Genomic DNA, 21,492 nt, shown 5'->3' with positions numbered 1-21,492 from the left:
TTCTTTTGCAAGAACATTACCAAATATATTGTAAATATAAGGTACGTTACAAGAGTGCATCCAATATTTAGAGCAACATGTTAATTACTGTCCTATAAGCAGACTTCAGTACGGACATTATTGAAGGTGGCCAGCCTGTCTGCCTCACACTGAACACATATTGAAAGAAACCAGTTTAACCGTATCTACATAAGGAAGTGTGAATGCTACTGAGCCAGTTGATTCATACTGATTGTTAACTGTCCCCCAATCATGAGACTTTAAAATTAAAATTAAGCAGTAACCCCAACTGCTGAATAATCACATCAGGCCCTACTCCATATTGTTTTTATTATGTGAGTAGGAAACAAAAGGTGAGCTTTTAGCATTCTGGCAGACAGGTGATAAATCCGTCAGCTGTATCAAGTACGTTCTGCAAAGCTCTCATATAACATATATGACATGTGCCAGCTGTTTTTTCAGTTGAATTATACTATGCTTCAGTTACTCTTAGTAATGATGAATTTTGTATACTGCCAGTACCTGCAGCTGTCTCTCATCCTGTTAATTTTTTTCTTTAAATGAACATCTTAAAATAAGCAGCTATAGCTGCCAAACATTACAGAAGTATAGCCAAGAATAACGTATTAGAAATGGAAGAAACTTCTTCATCTCAAGATGCTGTGCAACTCAGTGTATTGTACAGGATGTTGGGAGGAGAAGGCGGCCGTGCTGGCCAGCACTTCATGCACAGGCACCAAAAAAGGTCATCCTTCAGAGGCAGATTCTTTTCACTTATGGAAGAGATAAAACTGAGAACTCCAAAACCCACACACGGCTACTGCTGAGTCAGGGACTAAATGTGACAGAAATGTTTCACAAGCAGAAACTAGAACAAAAAAACCCTAAACAGCTGCAAAGATGACATAAGCTAAGCAAAAGATTGATTTAAATTTAAAAGCAAGGGGGCAAGGATTCCCTTTTTGTAAGTACTGACAATCATAATTTAAGTGAAAATAAAAAGAACCCCAAAGTCATTCAGTCTAGTTGGTTCAAACATAATGGATTCATGTTACCACAAACATTTTGAATTTCCCCCCCAAAAAAATAGTTCTATCTTACTGCTAGGGAACAGTGGCACATGGGTAAGATTGTTACTTTACTGATTTACTCATACCACGGACTAGTACTCAATTTTATTACTTTTTTATTAAAGAGTTAAGATTTCAGAAGCTCCTCAAATGCTTTGTTACATGGAATTAACTTCTATTTAGTCTCTTTCTCATTTAAGCCTACATTTATAAATTTTCTTGGGTACTGTTTGTTTTGTAAATTTAGTTTCTATTCCTAAAAAGAGAACAGACTTCTCTTACTACCCCTACTCAGGCTAAAATGTACCTTAGTTGAGCAACCACCCACAGGTCTAACAGGGCAAAGTAATATTCACAGCAAAGTTGACAGAACTGTCAATTTCCTGTAAAGTTTTCAAGTTTCAAGGATCTACCTTTTTCCCATCTGCAGTTTTCCAGGTCTACTCTACCCAAGAGCATTTTGTGGATAATTCAGTTATTTGATTGAATATGAGACTTGGCTTATCCATGTGAATCTGGTTCTGATCCTTGGTACAACCAGAATCATGTTCAACAAAAAGATGCTCTTGGTGTTGGCTACAGGTGAAGAGTTTGGTAAGGGCTTAATGTATAACCACTGGTTACGGGCAAAATCCTCTCTCAATTGCCCCGGTTCTTCCCTTCATTCTCAGGATTAAAACATAGAGATACATGAAAAATACTAATATGCCAATTCAAAAGGATTAACCATCTATTACCACCCGTATTGCAACCTCTTTCCTGTTTAGTTGTTTAACCTACTGACATACAGATGAGTCAAAGTGGACTTTACAGAATGAATGATTTGCCCTTATATTTAAATCTGCATAGAGTCTTTTACATTTTCTTTTAGTAAATGCTGGCCCATGCGATTACCCTGTTTTTTGCTTAAATAGTGTTGTCAGAACTCTTTCTCACCCCTTCTCAATCTATCCTGTATTCTTTTGCTACTGAGGTTTGTTTCCTTTCAATTTAAAAATTTCCTAAATGTTCCTTTGGTTTTGTTGATTTCACTTTCTCTCTGTGCTCTCATTTACTCAGCTGAAATCTGAAGAACTATATCGCTTTATATATGATTCTGTAAAGGTAACAAGAACAGTCCTACCCAGTCTCTTCCTCCCAAATACAGCCACAGGAATAAATTTTCTAGATTACAGTACTTGAGTGAAAGCAAGAGCCTTTAAAAATATATGCATGTATTTCTCAATTATTTCAAAAGTAAATTCTTTCCAATGACAAGAAATGTAAAATAAGCTGCAAACAGTACTGATTTTTTTTAAAATTTTTTTTACCACAGCTGTCAAAGGCAGATCACCTACATCCTTTGAAGTTTTAGGACATTCAAAATGACAGTGATCTAAGAGCTTACAACTTCACAACTGGAAGCTTTACAACCTGTAAATCAGCACCAGAAATGTGGATGGCATGTATCTCATCAAATTCACACAGATTTGCGAGGAAGTGACACTGAAGATAACTTATTCAACATTAAATCTAAATCTGATTTGGTTATTTAGATGACCTCAATAACGTTCCAGATAGAGGGGGAGAAAAAGAAATGGAAACTCAAGTATGTGTCAGTTACTAATTCATGAACTATATAGTTGTTAAATTATTCACTAAGATTTAAAAGCTCTTTCTGTGTTATGAAAAAAATTACCCTGAGAAATTTACTAAATTTATAGAATTTCTGTACTTCTCTCCTTACTATTTTCCATTTAAACCCTTAAATGAATGTGAAAGATTATTTTTTGCGTCTCAGAAGCTCACTTCATTCTACTTATTATTCCTAGTCAGAACTGAACTGGTGGTTCAATCTCAGACCCTTGCAGAGATACAACTATTAAAATACAAGCCTGTTGAAACACAGCAAGTAACCAAACCAATTCAACTAAAATTAAATGTTAATATGCAGTTTTGTCTCCAAATCCACATTTCTGTCCTTTGGTATTGAGGTGGCTTGACCCAGATGGCAGGTGAGCCCTCACCCCCTCACTCACTCTCTCCCCCGCCAGAGGACAGGGGGAGAGAACTGGAATGGTACCTGTGAGGAAATTACTCATGGGCCACAAGAATGACAGTAAGTAAAGGGGAAAAAAAGGATGCAAAAGCAATCAGTCCTCACCAGCAGAGCAATAGCAAGCCAGTATGAACACAACAGCTACCTTGAAGCACTTCCACCCAGTTTTACTGGTGAACATGACATCATATGGTGTGGGATATCCCTTTGGTCAGCTGGGGTCAGCTATCCCACTATGTCCCCTCCCAGCATCTTGCCTACCACTACCCTCCTTGCTGGGGGAGCACAGTGAGAAACAGAAAAGGGCTTGACCCTTTATTAGCACTGTTCAGCAGCAGCTAAAACATCACTGTTATTGACACTACTATGGTCACAGACCTAAACCATGGCATGCACTACAGAGGTTGCTATAAAGAAAATGAACTCCATCCCAGTCAAACCCCACACAGGTCTTCAAGAAGTATTAAATTCACCTTGATTTAAAATACAAAATTCCCCTCAAATTAATCGGACAGTAATGATTTCTATATGTGTTCATAAACACATATAACCAGTTCTAGATTTTTTTACATACATGCACACTCTTACAGAGGGAAACAGCCTAAATTCAGTAGAAAAACCTTGGGGCAACCCATCTTTAAATAAGTGCTACACTACCTTTTTTACAACCTTTAACAGCAATCACTCATTTAAATAACTATTTTATAATTGTAAATATTTGCTATCTCAGTTCACTTCAGTAAATGTCATTAGAACTTACAGTACATCTAAAATGGATGCAACCAAAACCCAGAACAGCTTCGTTTCATGCTCCACCAGACCAGATGCTTTGCAGGAATAAACAGAATAAACATTAGTCAGGAGGTATTAGCCATGCTGCCAAGAGCAACATTTTTCTTTGGAATGAGTACCTATGTTGCAAGAAGCTCTGACCTTCTTTAGTTACCTTCAAGGTTGACTTTCAGCGCAAGTATATTGAAGCAAAACTGGTTCCTTGCCCTCTTGCAAGGTGAAGGTGAGGTCTACTACCAATAAATCCTCTTAAGATGCTTAGAGGGAAGAAACCTGTTCTCATAAATGAAGACTGCAATGTATTTTTTATGAAGAAAATGGTGGAATTTAGTCTACAAGTATTCAATGCACTGCCAAGCATTGTTTTTTAATTTCAAGTTCAGTCTTACAGGCAATGATTATGTGTTTGATTTGAACTGTGACCCAGAGATCCAAGAAAGCACAGAATAATTTTCAGTGAAGCCTAAAAGGATCAATTTATTTTTCAACATTACCTACAGCTTTTTCACTTATCTACTACATTCTTGTATTATTAAAAGAAATAAGAAACTCATCACTCTGCAGCTACAGGTTGCAAAATTTGCTTTTCCTTCTTATGCCTTCTTCCTTTATTTAATTAAAAAAAATCACCTAACACTCCCTGATGTTGCTTCAGTTCTTAGAATTATTTATTTAATGCTTCCTTTATGCATCGGATTACACCTCACAAAACAAAACACTGCAGACTTAAAAGATGACAAAAGAGAAGCACAGAATATGTGAAAGTTAGCTGCCGCTGCTGGGAAGTTCATAAAGAAGCCAAAAGGTTTCAGACACCTTCACTTGGAAAAAGAAAGTAATGAGGATAGAAGTGAAAACCAGCAAGAGATCACGACTTTAAGCCAAAAGAATGGGAAACAACTACAGTAACAAACAAGACACTGACTCAATGCTTATGAGAGCTGCACTAACTGAAAACTTTTGGTGAAGCGCAATATAAAATGTTTTATGTAAACTACCACCCCAGTATACCCATATATGACTTTTTTAGGAAGTTTATGATTTCCTGAAAAACCTTCACTTATAAAGTGCATTACTATGCCAACAGTAACAGCTTCCAGAAAAGGAACAAAATTGCACTTACTCTAGCTTTCTGATCCTGGCTTCTGTAGTTTCAGTAATTTTGTTTGTTTCTTCTTTCCATCGATTTGTTGCTTTTTGCTGGGCTAATAACAGACATGTAAGTTCAGCAGTAGACTTCTGACTGCTGTCTTCCATTTCCTTAAGTCGAGCTTCATACCCATGTTCTCTCACATCACGCTCATGCTCCATTGTGCTTATCTAGAAGAAATACAATTCGGGCACAATCAAGTCTCTAACTTTTTTCTTCCCAACACTTAAGTTCAATTTATAAACATCTGTTGAAAGCATGTAACAGAATAATTAAACGTATAATTATATGCTCAAAGGCATACATGCTCCCAAGGCCAATTCAAGCAAATAGTGTAACTGACAATGAACGATAATGAGCCGTGTATGCTTATTTTTGGAAATAATCTTTATCCTTCTCCCTTGAGTTTTCTTCAAAGAAACACATTCTTTCTTTTTCATCTAGCTAAAATGTATCAGGAATTTCTTAACTGCATCTAAAATCCTTCGTATGTCACAGGAAAATGAAAACAATAAATCTTATCTGTGACTATAATGGAAGCCTGTCTTGATTATAAAAAGACAAAGATCTGGTATATGTTTTATAACTGCCACAAGACTGTTAAAACTGTTTGTAACTATTACAAAACTGATTCTTTGCTTTTAAACTACATTTGACTTCAGGGTTCTGGAGCTGTAGCAACATTCCCTATTTAATTTGTCTGCTTCCTTTATCTTGTGGTACAAAGTGGAAACCAGACTTGAGATGATCCCCACTCATAACTTGTAAAACTGCTTACCATAGTCTTCTTAATTGCTGCAGGTTCTTACATCCCTCTGCAATATCTTTACACTTATGCAGTTAAGAGCAGAGGGGAAACTACTAGCTCTGTATGTCTAGAAAGCACACCAAGGTTAAAAGCTGTTATTCACTCTAGAAGCTAAAGGTACAATGAATCTGCTGAGCTTACTATTAATTCATTCTAGCACCAGCAGTCTATTCAGGTGCATTTAATGGAACACATTCAAAAAGAATAATCTTTCAGGTAATTATCTTGTTTGCAACTATTCATAAAGAAGAATGTTCTCTGTTCAGAAAATACAGGGCCAATGTTTGACAACCACAGTATTAAATTATTTATTAGCTGCACACTGCACTAACAATATGGTGGACATACAAATAGAGGAACACTCTAGACTGAAAGTCATACAGAGATTCATAACACATTACAGACAGATAAATGAAGATCTGGAATTGGTGTAAATGAAATCACTTGAAGGGTTATTATTTAATTATGATATTATTTAATCTTATCATCTTAAACAAAGAACATTTGGGATCTTCTTATACATATTAAACCAAAATTTAATTGGCAGAGATTGAGTTACCTAATAGATTCTGAGGAAACAATGCTACAATGAAGTTGATTTTAAGCAGAAACCAGGAAGCATCCTTGAAACTTTCTTCCTTAAGATAAACTTTAAATGATTTTCTCTCAGAACTGCTGCCTTATGAAGTAATTATCAGTCATGTTAAAATAAAACTAACATATAAACCATACCTTTATGTTAGCTTTTCGTTGAGCCTCTATGACCTGTTTTCTCAAGTCCTCCATTTCTTTCTGCAACTGTTCATTCTCTTGCTGAACCTTTAGACTTTGTTCACTGATAGAGACACTCTTTTCTCTTTCTGATTTCAAAGTACTTTGCAAATTACAGACAACTTCCTGGGAACGGGATTTCTCCTCCTCAAAGCTGAAACAGAAGAAATGTCTTGCTCAAACTCAAGAGTTGAGCAACCACCACACAAGAGGAAAAAAAAATAAAATAAAAAAAATCTGGGACAGATCTTAGGTCTGATCCAGTTCAGCTGTTCCTGTTTCTTCCTGAAAGTTTGTATCAGCTCAGCATGTTTAATGGTTGACAGCTAGAACTATACACAAGTCAGCAAAGAATTTTATCCTGACGGAATTCATAAAACCAATCTAATGCTGTAACAATCTTAGTAAAATGATGTAAAACAAAAGATTTTAATTTTTACCAGATTTCCAGCTGAGGATTACTCTGGCAAAGGGGCCTACAAGATGCTGGAGAGGGACTCTTCATCAGGGACTGCAGTGACAGGACAAGGGGTAATGGGTTCAAACTTAAACAGTGGAAGCTTAGGTTAGACATAAGGAGGAAGGTCTTTACTGTGAGGGTGGTGAGCTACTGAACAGGTGGCCCAAGGAAGTGGTAAATATTCCATTCCTGGCAGTGTTCAAGGACAGGCTGGTCAGAGCCTTGAGCGACATGGTCTAGAGTAAGGCATCCTTGCCCATGGCAGGGGGGCTGGAACTAGATGATCTAAAGGTCCTTTCCAACCTTGACTATTCTATGATTCAGGATGATCAGAGTACAGAAACGACTAAAGCTTCAAGAGAATCCTGTATTTTCATGCTGAGAACTACAACCTCTTCCAAAAATGTGTACTGTTAGCTCTGAACACATACCTGAAACTCAGTATGCTATGTAAACAGTGTTCTGCATGTACTAGGAGATACCTCACTGTAGATGAATTTATATTATTATAAATTCTTCCTATTTCATACTTTTCCTACAAACAGTATTTAAAAAACAGAATCCAAATAATATACTATTTTCTTTTTTTGGGGGGGAGGGTCAAAAAATTGCTTACAATTCTTATCTCGTAAAGATCTTTCATTCTATAGCACATTATCCCCTTTAATTCTTTTACAGTGATTCATAATTGCCCTTGCTTCAGAACTGTGGTATCTGGATGCTATTCCAGTCACTGGTTAAAAAGACGTAACAAAAACCTAACACATAACAACACTTTAAATACTCAGATGTAATTTCTGTTGTTTTCCATGCCAATTTCTGTTACATCCATTACTTACTTCATTTCCAGCTGTTTCAGTTTATTTTGTGTTGTCTGAAGAGTGAGCTGAAGGTCATCTATTGTAGTCTCTGCAAGTAAGTACTTCTGATGCAGCTGCTCTAGTTTTCTGTTGTCAGATTCATATCCTTCGTCTTCCCTGTAAATCTGAAGAATAAGCTTATACGTAACATCATCTTTATCTTGCACTGGTGACTGACAGTGTAATACTGTGGTACAGCATAGTATTGTAGTGACAGGATGAGAGGTTCAAACTTTAACAGGGGAAGTTCAGGTTGGATAAAAGGAAGAAGTTCTTAACTGTGCAGGTGGTGAGGCATTGAACAGGTTGCCCAAAGAAGTGGCAAATGCTCCTTCCCTGGCAGTGTTTGAGGCCAGGCTGGTCAGAGCCTTGGGCTGATATGCAGACAGACTCCACAAAGTTGTGGAGTAGGTATGCTTTTATTCAGTGCTGAGGCGCATGGGGATTGCTCCTCCAAAAGCATGTGCACCTTTCCTTTGCCACTCAGTTTGTTTATATTACATATAATGATTACCTAGACATGAGATTGCTTCACGCCTAATACATATGCAAAACCTATTCCTGTCCAGTATTATAATTAGTTTTCTAGCATTCGTCCCATTGGTGTGCCTGCGCAGTGCCTCCTGGTGGTGGTCGTGAGGATGAAGGCCTGTAGTTCCTCTTCATCACCGTGAGTAACCTCTTGCTTTCACGCAGACTCAATAGGGTTTCGGCTCCTATCCAAACCTCAGGTTTGGTACAAGCTGGTTTTATGTACCTTAAAGCAGAAACTTGTCAAGTTTGCAAATTTTGTTACTCTGGCTTTCTTTTGTTCCTTTTCTTTCTAAAGATACTATTTAAACAAGAATGTCTTAAATGTTAAGTTATGAATCTTATCTACTACAATTCTGCCTAGCAGCTGTAACTCTTACAATTCTGCTTCACCGTTCTAGCAACTTTGACTCCTATGGCTCTGCTTCACCAAGCACAGTGACAGCTTAAGCAAGCAGACACAATGTTAACCCTTTATTTCCTGGTATCAGGGTGACAATGGTCTAGAGGGGCAGGGGACTGGACCTAGATGATCTTAAGGTCCTTTCCAACCTTGACTATTCTATGATTCTATGATACTGACAAGGAGGCTATTTATTCTTCATTGCACCTTATTTTCCAGTCATTTAAAACAAAACTGAATTTAAGTTTTGAAAAAAATTCATTATTGCTGCTACTTGGGAGAAGAAGTTTCCAAAGGTCTGGCATCCATTAATTTTTCTGTCTATTAAGCTTAACTGGAATATGTGGCAACATTCTTTCAGATTATGTCAAACATCTCTTCGTTCAGTTTTTATCCTTTCCAAAGAACCCTCTTTTTCAGTTTAGTATTACAGCTTTAAAATGCTTTCTGGATTACATAAAATCCTGAACTTAAAATGACTGCATGAAAATGTACAATTAAGAAAATCTACTCCTAGAATCAAGTAAGAAAATTAAGGAAAAACAAACCATGAGAAATGGGAAAAAATTATGTAGCTTTTCCTTCTGAAAAGTGATCTTAAACGTGATGTAAAAAAGCATGCAACTGCCTTACCTTTTCAAGTTCTGCTTCTACAGCTTTCTTTTCTCTAATAGCTCGTTCAATTTGACACTGTTTTTCTCCACATTCCTGTTTTTCAAAAGTCATTTTAAGATAAATCTAATAAAAAATAACTCTAAAAATTCAAGAAGTGTCAAAATTTAAAACCAGCCATTGTAAATGTAATTCTTGCTGCTGATATGAATGCATTTGATGATAATTACCTGCTCATTATTTTCTCTATAGGATCAGTCTCATTCATAATACAGACCCAAGACATGTAAAATGAAAGCTTTTTTAAAGAAATTTAACCCATACATTGTGCATATGCACTGAGCTCTTTTGATCTCCCATACAACTTGTTACAAGTGCTTGGTTCATTCAAGAATGTGATGACTGTAATGCACGGACTTTCTCTTTGCATGTTTATCAACTTTCATATATGTCATTTCTACATACCCAACTATAGATATGATATGGTACAGATACTCAGCTTTCCAAGCTTTATCCGTGAAAGAAACAGGAATACCTAAGAAATGCCATCACACGGGAAATATTTGCTAGAGTACAGAAACTCAGTGAATTGATGCTTGTGAACTAAACCTACGTCAAGGAATAAACGTACACAAAGAAATGGGTGGATCTACAGAACTGCATAATTTTATGCACAGACAGTCAAATTTTCAGGGAAGGTAAGGTACGACTGTATATGCATAAGGCAAACCTGTACATTAAAATGAAGTTTCAAACCAAATACGCTTTATACCTAAACATGAATCTCTGCACCAACTGTTATGACACTGCACATGACCGCTTTTCAAGTAATGTGAAAGGCACTCTGTATTTAATGTCTGGAGTTATGAAGGATGTAAAGTGCTATACAGTAATAAAACACAGACCTAGACAATTACCCATTATTCGTATTTTAGTTGACTGCATTTTAACCAGAATTTAGCATTCTACTGCATCAACAAAAACTAGAAATCACATTCTGCTATCAAAAATACTTTCATCAATCAACACCATACCATCTGAAGAGCTGAAAGTTCTTCTTCTAGTCGAGAAATCTGCACCTTATACTGTTTCTTTGCCATGTCTACCTGTGATCAAAGCCAAAGTAGAACACACAAACCCATGAACTATTTTTCCCTCTTGTTTTTTTATATATAAATATATATATTTATATATATTCTATATGCGCTGCATATATATAAAAATATCTAAGATTGACAAATCTTATTGTACAAATGTTAGAAGAATGTTTATTATTAACCCATACTTCTTAAAAAAAAAAAAAGGCAGAAAGGAAGACATCACAACAAAGCCTTATATAAAGAACACTAATTCTATCAAGAAAGCTGCTATCAGGTGCAATATATTTGCAATTTGTGTAACAAGACACTTCTAGATCACATAAAATAAGTATTCGTTAATACCTGGAGAAACATGACAACTCAGTTTAAAATTTTACTTTTTGTGCCTTTGATAGATTCACTTCTACCGAGACAATTTCAAAATAAGAAATAGGGAATTTCTAAGCTTCTAAATTCTATTCAGTAAAGTACTGTCACAACCAAAGTGGTTATCCTAGTTGCTCTTTAGCTCTTGTACTTCCTCTGAACCACTTACGAAAGTTTTAAGTAATCCATGCAATTTTTGTGATTCTTTCAGGTAACCATAAATGGAAAGCACAAACTGTATCATCATAGGCTCTGAAAATTTAAGTAGTATGCTCCTGACACCTCTTGAAATTAAAGGATTGGAAAGAAAAATAATCCTTTCATCCCTATACAGTGCACAGGCACACTGTGTCATAGAGACAAAAGTTAAAGGAGTCAAAATTAATTACACCACTGAAAACTTAAAAAAATGAAATAATTGCTTTACGCTGTTGTTTACTTGCAACAAAAGACATTGCCAACATATGCTTTTATTTCCTCTGGAGCTTGTCTTAAAATAAAGTCTCTCTGACATGCAGGTAATTACTGAGAACCTCCAGGTTCAGCATTTTAACTGCAGACAGGAAGCAACATAGAGAAAATTAATTTTGTGACTAGTCTTTTATCAGAAGAGCTTCAAGATTTCAGCTGCTTCTAACAACAAAAATCATAAAGAGACTACAACATCTTTTTTAGACATTTCTCTACCAAATTCTAGTTCATGACATTGAGACTTTTGGTTGTTAGCTTTACTGGGTAGAAGAGTCTTACTTGCCTAAATAGGGGAATATTTTTAAGTACTGAGATGCCACAAAACTGGCAGTATAACATTCAACAGGTCCTATGACAAGCATCCATCAGCAACTTCTCAAATGAGGCCACGTGTCATTAATTAAGTAACTTGGATAGCAATGCAACAGTGTTTTGACGTGCCACTGAACACAATCTCTGAGATAAAAGAAAGTGCCATTGTTTACATCTTCACAGTACAGCCTTCTCTACACCACTGTCTGCACAAACATCAACACTTCTTTCTTGAGAAATTTCAGAATATCATTTAGTTTGGAAGAATTTATGTCTAGATAACAAACCTGAAAAGTACAGTAGTGTCGGCATGCTGTCTTGCTATCTGTATTACCCAAACACTTGTAAGAAAACTGCTCATGATCATGCACCATCTACAGCTTTTCATGGTGAGGAAAACCAAAAAATCTACCCATTTCTTCTAAACATCATAACTTACTGCTTTTCTAATTCTTGCAGCATTATCTTCTGCGAATCGAGACATTTCATATTTCATTTTTTTTATTTCCTCTTCCTTTTTTTTCTCCCTAGAGAATGCCTAGAAAAAAAAAAAATAAAAAAAAAAATCACAAGTTGAAATAGTACTGGCATTTCAGTGGTGACAAAGCATCTCTAGCACTGAGAGAAGAAACCACACAGTCACTGTTCAAAACACCTTTCTTCCTTTTTGCTTTGGAGTAGCTTGACACTAAGACCCAACTAAAGAACAAGAACAGTGAGCATTTTGCATTAAATACACCTTCTTGTACATCAGTACCACACAAAAAGTTAGCATCAGTAGATGCCTTTTTCTCGAGACTTATTATTGGACCTTCAGATTTTGGCTGGGTGTAGAATTACACAGAAGCAAGCATAGGAACTCAGAGCTACTCTCCCATGTTCTCATTTAGGGGCAGATCTGTAATAAAAAATACCAATAATGATGCATAGGCAGTTCTCTGTTAGGAAACAAATGAGATACACAAAGCTATGGGGAAATTATGAGAAGGAAAAGATGGCACCAAAGGATTTCCTAAATAACTATAAATACATGAGAAGACTGTAACAAGATGATAACCCCTTTCTGTATAGCAAGAACAATCACAGAAGTTTAACTACAATAACATGAAGAACCCTAAGCTTTGTCAATACTTTATTCTGGAAGCAGGCCAGAAGGTAGCAGGATTTTCTTCAAGAAGCTAGTTCCCTTTTCTGTCAGAAAAAAAGGAGGTAGGTCTGCTTCCTTTGTCACAGAATTGAAATCAGGAAGGGCAACACTAACTTTAATATTTAAAAAGTTAAAGTAAAAATCTAGTTTAGACACTCAGGAGGCTAAAGGGAGACTAAAAGGGAGCATTTCTCTCCTTAATTGCTCAACGGTTCAACATGTTAGTTCAAATAAAGTAAATTCTAAGATTTTCCTGTTTATTCCCATGGACTTTGACTACACTGGGTTTCACTTACTGATGGCTACAGTCATCAGATATGTGTTAAAGTTCTGTCCTGACAGCAAACACAATTCATTAGAATTCTAAAATTCTGACTGAAACTGAAGCCTAGCATTAAAAAAAGAGCCCATATTAGACAAAAGTTTTCCAAGCCCTGTAATCTATCCCCAAAAGGGGCAAAGAACAGACTTCTGTAAAGTTAAGAACTGGGAAAAAAGGTTTTTTTTTGATCAACAGAAACATCAAGACTTCCTGGATTAGACCCTGTTCTTTAGGAAGTGTTGGTGGATAGTCTTGTCCTGACTTTGGCCATTTTTGTATCTACATACTTTTGGCATACTCTTCATGCTATGACAGTTTAATCATGTATTGTATAAAAAAAAAAAAAAAGTTTAATTTTCTTTGTTGACTTCTCCTACGCTTCCTTGTTTTTCCCATGTCTTCCTGAAATGGATTGATCAAAACTGCACATGAAGGTGGCACTATGTTTAAAGACATCTTTATTCACTCTGCATTCACTCTACACATTCTATTCATCATATTGAGGACCACAGAGGATTGTGCAAGTATATTCTTTAGAGACATCCACACTACCTCCTAAACCATTTTTTGTCTGGTAAGACTAAATTCAGCAACCAGTATGGCACATTTGGATTTCTTCTGCCATTTTATAATACATGAATAAACACCTTGGCAAATTCTTCCTGAATGCAAACTTCACCCACTGATTGCTCAGACACTTTTTCAGTTTCAATATCTGAACACAGAACTCACTCTCTTGCTCACCTATGCCCACTGTGTAACAAAAAAGTTCCTTTTAGTTTTAGCTTTTCTTTCCTAAGTTAGAAATTCATAACACAACTTTCGTTTTTATTCTGACAGTCCAATTTGTTTATAAGAAACAAGAAACATCTGTTGACAAGAAACTCTGTAAAAATTTTTTGAAAATTCAAGTTCAGGTACAGTATTATCACTTAGTCACCTTTATCCAGACACTCAACATATTCTTTGAAATTTGTACTGTAGAACAAGTCTAACTAATACATGGTCATATCAGAGTTTGTTATCTTACGCACTATGCACTTGTTGTAATTTTAGTACAACAGACATGCAACTTGGTTGTGTATGCACCGGACAACTGTAAGTGATTAAAGTATTGTAATAACTAAGAAGTATCTTCAACATTTGCCTTACCCAACTTTTTTGTAGGTTAGCTTCTTGTAAGAGGTGTATGTAATCTTGGGTTTTTGCAACAGCATCATGCTTCTCCCTTACTAGATTAGCAATCTTTTTCTGAAGTTCCACAATTTGTTTCTCCCAGGCTGCTCTTTCTTTTCTCTGCTGTTGAGCATCTTGGACAGTAATGCTTAATCTACAAGATAGTAATAATTTTACTAATTTAACAATAAGATGGTTAATTAATACACTAATACTTGCAAGGTAAACTAATAAGATGTATTCATAAGTTGCCAAAACTGCATTCCTGGTTTTCTGCTTGTTTTTGGACAGAGTCTTTGAGCTTAATATCCATCAAGTCCTAGAAACAAACAGAACTAAAAGAGTTAACTCAGATACCTAATCTTAGAAGATCCTTAGAAGAATGTTGCTATCCTGGGATACATCACTGCAAATGTTCTATGTTAAAACAGAATATAACAGCCCCAGAAGGCATACAGTTTTCCTCTGTGTAGGAAATGGAATAACTGGATGTGAGCACTGAAGTTGCAGCTATACCATTAGAACAAGAAACTACTGGTAATTTTACAACAGCTTGGAAAATCTTGTTTAATTGTGATTGTCAGTAGTGGTAAGCACGAAAAAGAGCAAGAAAGCCTCAGAAGTATCCTCAAAAAATCTCAAAGTTTCACAAGTACTGCTGGTTCAATGAAGTTCATGGTTCTAAATATCCACTGAGAGCACTTCAGAAAATAGAGACAACCATCATATCTTTGTAGAACCAAAGCCCAATTTTTCCAAGACCAAAAACTTACAGAATGTAAAATGAGCTAATTCCTTCAGACATTCTAAAATAAACTTAAGATCCTCCAAAATGCTAAGGCCAGCAAAATTCATCAAGTAGAGGTAGCCTCACTAGCCTGTGCAACAACTTGAGACAGTACTTGACCACAGATTTACAAGGTTGCTTCCCTAGTAATTATTTGGGTTCTAGAGTTATTGAAGAGTCATGTTTGCAAGGCTGGCCAAAAATGGAAGATGAACAGTCACACAATTATTTCAGTAAGAAACTTACATATTCTTAACTCTCAAGTCATTTGACTAATGTTAATAATTCAACAACATGAATTAACTTCAAGTTTGAGATACTTGAATCAAAAATCACTGTGCTCAGCCAAGTGTCTTATCCTTGAAAATGAAGGGGGAAAAAATTCACATAAAAGCACCCAAGTTTTACATCTTCCAGTAGACAGTGCTGGAATTTAAGTTCTACTCCTTAGCTCAAACTTATTCAAGCTGCTTTTGTAATTAGCATTTATTGTTAAGAAGGGAGCTTTAACAATGTCATTATCTTTTTCTGTGTAAATATTGCTGAACTAACACCTCAAAACAAATCCTATCTAACACAGAGGGGAAAAAAATCACTTCAAAACCTTCTAGTTTACATAAACATTTTCAAATTTCAGTGTCAATGGTTTACTTTAGAGTTCCACCCAAAGCTAACAACAGTTGAGTAACTAGAATTTATGTACTAGAACGAAACATATATGCCTCATTTTTTCTCCATTATAGTCAATAAAATCAGATGGCCTGTTTATCATTTTAAAAACACTGAAATCAGAAGCTATTCTGAAAGGTTGCAGAATATAACAAGATTGAGAGCAGCCAAGCATAAGATACCTGTATTTTGAGAAAACAGAGCTGCTCAGAAACACAAAACCCAGAGGCTGAAAAAACCCACAGCATTTAAACTTACTTGCATGTATTGTGTGATTAAAACCCAAGGAGCGATTGTTACCTTGTTTCTAGTTGTTTTATCCTAGTCTGCATTTGATACAAGTGTCTGCCAAATGCTGCTTCTCTTTGCTGGTCAAATAACATGTTTTCTTCCTAGAAAGAATGTATGCATTATCCAGACATCATCTGACCTTCAATGAACAAAGTAAGTATGTACTAACATAAAACAAGTTAGAGAACAATTTGGGATTAATTTTATGTCAGCATTCAGGTAACTGACTAGCCATTCAATTGCAATAGAAAATATTCCTTTCTCTACCTTTCTCTCCAACTGGGTTTGAAGCCTTTTTGTTGATCTGGTCATTTCATCAACCTTAACATTTGCTGTCTGCTCATCTTTTCTGGCTTGCCTGTATAAAGAAAATAGTCTGTGACTCACATTTCAATTATTACAGGGAAAAAAAACAACCAACAGATCAATTACAACTTTGTTGAAATAGCTGTGAAATGCGGTCAAATTTCATAACACTGCTCCTACAGGGCAGAAAACTTTTCTCCCTTCTCCTTCTTACTGTGTAGCATAGTGAAAGAGGAACAACAGATTCATTAAACACTTGTTCTGTGAAAATGACTTCTTTAAGACCTCTAACAGGAAGGTGTATGTGTTGATTACATATTTGAGAGGACAAGGCAAACAAGAACTTCAAGTCAAAGTCATCTTAAATATAACCAGCCACAGATACTTCATAGAAAAATCATTTACAGAATTAGATTTCACTTTTTATAGCAACCTGACCAGGAATTAAAAAAAAAAAATAAAAAAACATTAACCACTTCTGAAGAATTTGACTGATGTGCTTTGTAACTTGAAGAGGTTTTACATGAGGTTTAGTTAATGAATGAGATTTCCTCCAAAGTAGAAAAGCTTACTGAAATGGGCAACCCTCCTACTCTAACTTGACAGCAGAAAGACTGAGTCCTTCACCTGGGGTGTAACCCAATTAATTCAGGCTGCGTATCAGGCTAAATTTAAAGACCAATGATAGCATGTATGATACAGTTAAAAAAAAGAGCAAATATATTAGATAAGGTAATGCAAACTGGAGCACCAATAGTAATGAAAGAACCTAGAAAATATTTAAATAATCAATATGAAGCAAAACAATCCTTATAGTGACTTTGATTTAATGACATAAAAGACAAGAACCTATTATACCTACATGAAAATCTTAAGCACGCTATACATAATCCCAGCAATTCCATAGCAAATACTTAATTTCAGCTTAATTAATCAGAAAAGCTAATTTTGTTACAGCTTCCTTTAAAAGCAAAAAAAGTTAAAAACATTATTTCCAGACATATGGTCCTCATTGCAGGTCCAGAAGTTTGATCTTACTCCATCTGAATTATGCACCTTTCTCCTACAAAAATTACTGTTAAACCTATGAGGACATTAAGCTGCTTTCCTCCAGATATTTAAAATGTGCTGTAAACCAAAACAAAACCTTAAAATCCAGCAAAAGGAGAAGCAAACAAAGTCATAAAACTCAGAAAAGCTTAAATATAAAATATGAATTTTAAGGAACAAATTCAGATTCAGGTAAAATTCAGAGGTGTGTGTTTAACAGGCAACAAATTAATTCAAAAGATGCAGATTTTATTCTTCACTGTGCAATAAATCTTTAACATAACCTTGGCAAGTTCCCTGTTTAAAAGAATTAAGATTCTGAAATGCAGGTAGACTCTAGCAATGCCTGTTTTCTTAGTTTATATATTTTACCTACCAATATTTAAAAATATTTCATTAGCATATAGATTAAAACATTTTTAATATCCTCAGTAAAACTCAACAGTTCAAGCCACCACAAAGACCATTAGGTCACTGACTGTTAAGCATCCACTCTCCAGAGACAGCTGCTAGTAGTTACTTAAACAGAACAGCAATACAGTGAACTAAATGATTAGCTGTATACAACAGAGCTTTGAAACACTAAAGCACAAATAAATGTTTCAGTAAAAATTCTAGCATATAAGCATATTCAGTAAAAATTCTAGCATATAAGCATATTCAAACCTCAATTCTCTACAGAAATACATCAAATATTACACTGTCTCTGAGAGTGGCATATTATGGCCCTTCAATAGCTAGCATAACCGTACATAAATAGTACAATATAGTACATTTTAAATTCAGTTTATGTTAACATTGATGAGAAGCAACGATTTAGGTCTTAAGCACTTCTTAAGGAGTTTTTGCCCAAATTTCAGTTTTTTATTTTGGGTAAAGTCTGATCAAAAGAATAAAAGCTAACATCAAGCTGAAAAATAACTTCCATCAGAATTCTTCATTTTGTCTTCTTTTTCCCAGATTACTTGCCAAATCTTAATCTAACAGTATTCTTTTAGGCACATGTACTGGAAGCATAGCATGACAATATGTCAGGAGCATGCTTAAAGTGTTTCACGGCTACATGTCAGATTGCATACTTTGATGAAATTAAAGTATCTAAAGTTTATCAAAACACATTTATAAATTTAGCAGTATCAAAATGTCCAAAATTACATTCAATCTAGGCCACAAAAACCTAAATCAAACCTAAATTCTCTTATACACAAGTTTGGTTTTTTTAGATCTACTTTTCTGCTCCTGACTTTTTACTTTACCATCATAAATCAATGTGTATCTATTAAAATCAATCTAAAGGATTGGAATTGTATGTAATATATGCTATATAATTCATGCACACTACATCTATGTAACTTTGTGTTAAGAGAAACAAGTTGTAAAATACGCCAGACTTTTTTGAAAAAAATCACTGCAGCACTTTTAGACCTATACAGAGCTGCTGTCATTAGCTTTACAAATATAACAGCACCGCTTTCAGGGTTACAAGAACTTCTAGCTGCTCTGAGAGGACACAAGTGCAATCAGAGCCCATAATTAGATGCAAAAATCCTCCAAGATCCTCTTTTCCCAAAACTGAGAATGCTATAAGGGAGTGTAACAATGACAAAGGTTGCTCATGATCACTGCCAGCCAGATTAAATAGTTCCAGAAAGACTTCTAAAACAGCAGCTTGAAAGGAAACATTAAATCTCATGACTGTGGGTGAGAGACCTTAGAGAGAATTTAGAAATTTACTGAGTATCTAAAATAGGTTCAGTTTATGCTAATTGCTTTCAGCCCCACTTATTACATGAGTCACTGTAAGCATGTCAATGCAAGGGCAAAGATTTACAGATGAATAAGAGATCAAAACAGTAATTCAATACTAATATCCTCTGCAAAGAAAGAAATTCCAAATAAAGTAGGGATATGAAAATGTTATTTCCCTTCTAAGAACAGTAGCATAAGCAAATTGCAAGTGATGACTAAGTTTGAAAATATTTTATTTTGGCAAATACCCCAAGTACCATGTTAATCCTTGATTGCTTGTCATAACACTTGTTTTCCAAAACATGATTTATGAAAACAGTTTTTCCAAAGAAAAATACTGACTAATAAAAATGAGAGGTCCTAATAAGTCCCTCTCAAAAACACATTTTCAGTGACTGAGATAACCTGGCATTTGTAAGCAGGTTCTGGTCCTACATTTATTGTACAAAAGGAAATGTAAAATTAAATATTGTTTAAAACAAAATTTTTCTAGTAAGTAAACAACACTGTACCAATTGGGGTGAAAGCTTAATAGTGGAAGCAGCTAATTTTTATTGCTCTAACAGCAAGAAAGCTTGGATGCATGCAATCTTAAAAAAACCCCCAACTTTTAAATTGGTTAATAAATATTCAACCATGACCAATATTCAACACTAATAAATCTATTCATTCACCCTCAACCTGTACCTTTAAATGTGGGTTTTGTGACACAGTAACATTAATATCTATGAATAGTACAATTAGACTGATGCTGAAATTCATGTAATACCCAATCTTTACAGTGACAACCACTCAGCACTACAACAGATAGCAGCGGCTTTTCATGTAATATTTTGGATGGGTTCAGAAGAGAGGAGAGAGAAGGTCAGATGCAGCCAACCTAGGTTTCTCAATACCAGCACTGCTTGCAAAAACTGCATACAAAATTGAGTGCATGCACACAGAGAGCCATCTTTAACTGTTAACATAAAAATAGGAGTGATTTTTATCATTTTGGGGGTGATGTTCTTTAAAAACCAAAATAGAAAACCACCTAACAAAATCACAGCGGTTCAACTATGTTAAATATTTTAATCACAGTACTGAAGGAAATTACAGTATCTAAAAATCAAAGGAAAATTTAACTCCAAATTTAAGCACATTATACATTTTATGCCTATAAATATAAATGTTTATTTTAAAGAGCTTATTTAAAGTTTTAGGATAATGCTATAGAAGAAAAAAAAATCATCACTGGTTGATAACGAGTCCATTTCTTTTTTATTGTCATTCGACAAATCCACTGGTTACTAAAATTTTAGTTTTACCTCAACCACCACTAATTAGAAGGGTTAACTGATACAGTAAACTGGCACTGAACAGACTCTGGCTGTAAATACAAATAATCATGAAATTGTGTCACAGCTATTTTCCTCATTTTCCTTGATATACTTCAGGAATATAGTTAGTGCTTCTCTTACCTCTAATTTCCAAAGAGCCCACATTTTATCGCTCTTTATTGAGAAACAGTAAATGGAAATTTTATTAACACATTCAAATCTAAAACTACTTTGAACATTCGAATTTCAGAATGTTAATGGTAATTATGTCACTGGATTTTGAGTAAATTGTCTTCTACTTAAAATTTATCTCCAAAGTAAATTTTGCTGTGATATTGACACTTTGCTCTTTTTAAACCAACAGTCAAATGTTGAATATTTCAGACAACAGCTGAGACAAATAACACTAACTGGAAATATGCTACCCTAACACAGTTATGCACACAGTTCTAACAAACTTAAGAGGCTTTAACTGAAACCATTGTAACTATCATTATCAAGGCAGTTTACAGTATAAACAAGGCCCATGATATAGCAGCAGGTTAGAAAAAGCTATAGAACAGATAATAATTTTTTAATTGCCTGGTTTATACCTCAGTTGTTTTTGTTGGTTCTGTAGTTCCACATTTTGTTGTGCTACAATTTGCAGAAGCTGTTGATTAGTCTGCAAAATAAGAAGATACATGTAACATGCTCCTTATGGTATTGAAAATAGGTGTTTAGAATTGTGACAGGGCACTTCTACAGAACATAATACCATTAAAATAGCCAGCAAGGTCTATTTAACACTGTGGCTCATCTCCAAGGTTTAGATAGAGTATTTTAAAAGGCAAACACAGAAGTGATTTTAATTAATCCTCCCCATATTTTGGTAGCATAGAAACTTCCTGAGATGAGAATTGTAATACCTCAGACCAACTGTTCGCGTTTGC

General features: G+C 35.2%; 1 protein-coding gene across 1 annotated transcript in view; it reads right to left on the bottom strand.

Moving 5' to 3' along the window:
* The window catches only part of SCLT1 (sodium channel and clathrin linker 1), a 33,332-nt gene that overhangs the window by 4,423 nt on the left and 7,417 nt on the right, over positions 1-21,492 (bottom strand). The window contains exons 10-19 of the mRNA XM_061442535.1: positions 21,154-21,224; positions 16,404-16,494; positions 16,146-16,237; positions 14,366-14,543; positions 12,184-12,282; positions 10,530-10,601; positions 9,517-9,591; positions 7,929-8,074; positions 6,591-6,783; positions 5,024-5,220 (exon numbers count right to left, since the gene is read on the bottom strand). Of these exons, the coding sequence (XP_061298519.1) occupies positions 5,024-5,220; positions 6,591-6,783; positions 7,929-8,074; positions 9,517-9,591; positions 10,530-10,601; positions 12,184-12,282; positions 14,366-14,543; positions 16,146-16,237; positions 16,404-16,494; positions 21,154-21,224 (1,214 nt within the window). The remainder of the gene's footprint in view (positions 1-5,023; positions 5,221-6,590; positions 6,784-7,928; positions 8,075-9,516; positions 9,592-10,529; positions 10,602-12,183; positions 12,283-14,365; positions 14,544-16,145; positions 16,238-16,403; positions 16,495-21,153; positions 21,225-21,492) is intronic.

The sequence above is a fragment of the Pezoporus flaviventris genome, unplaced genomic scaffold (assembly GCF_033815535.1).
Source record: "Pezoporus flaviventris isolate CSIRO_AGI_PZ_B2104156 unplaced genomic scaffold, CSIRO_AGI_Pfla_v1 ptg000002l, whole genome shotgun sequence".
In the NCBI taxonomy this organism is placed as follows: Eukaryota; Metazoa; Chordata; class Aves; order Psittaciformes; family Psittacidae; genus Pezoporus; species Pezoporus flaviventris.
The sequence above is the reverse complement of the archived record's forward strand: the minus strand, read 5'-3'. Positions and strand labels throughout refer to the sequence as shown.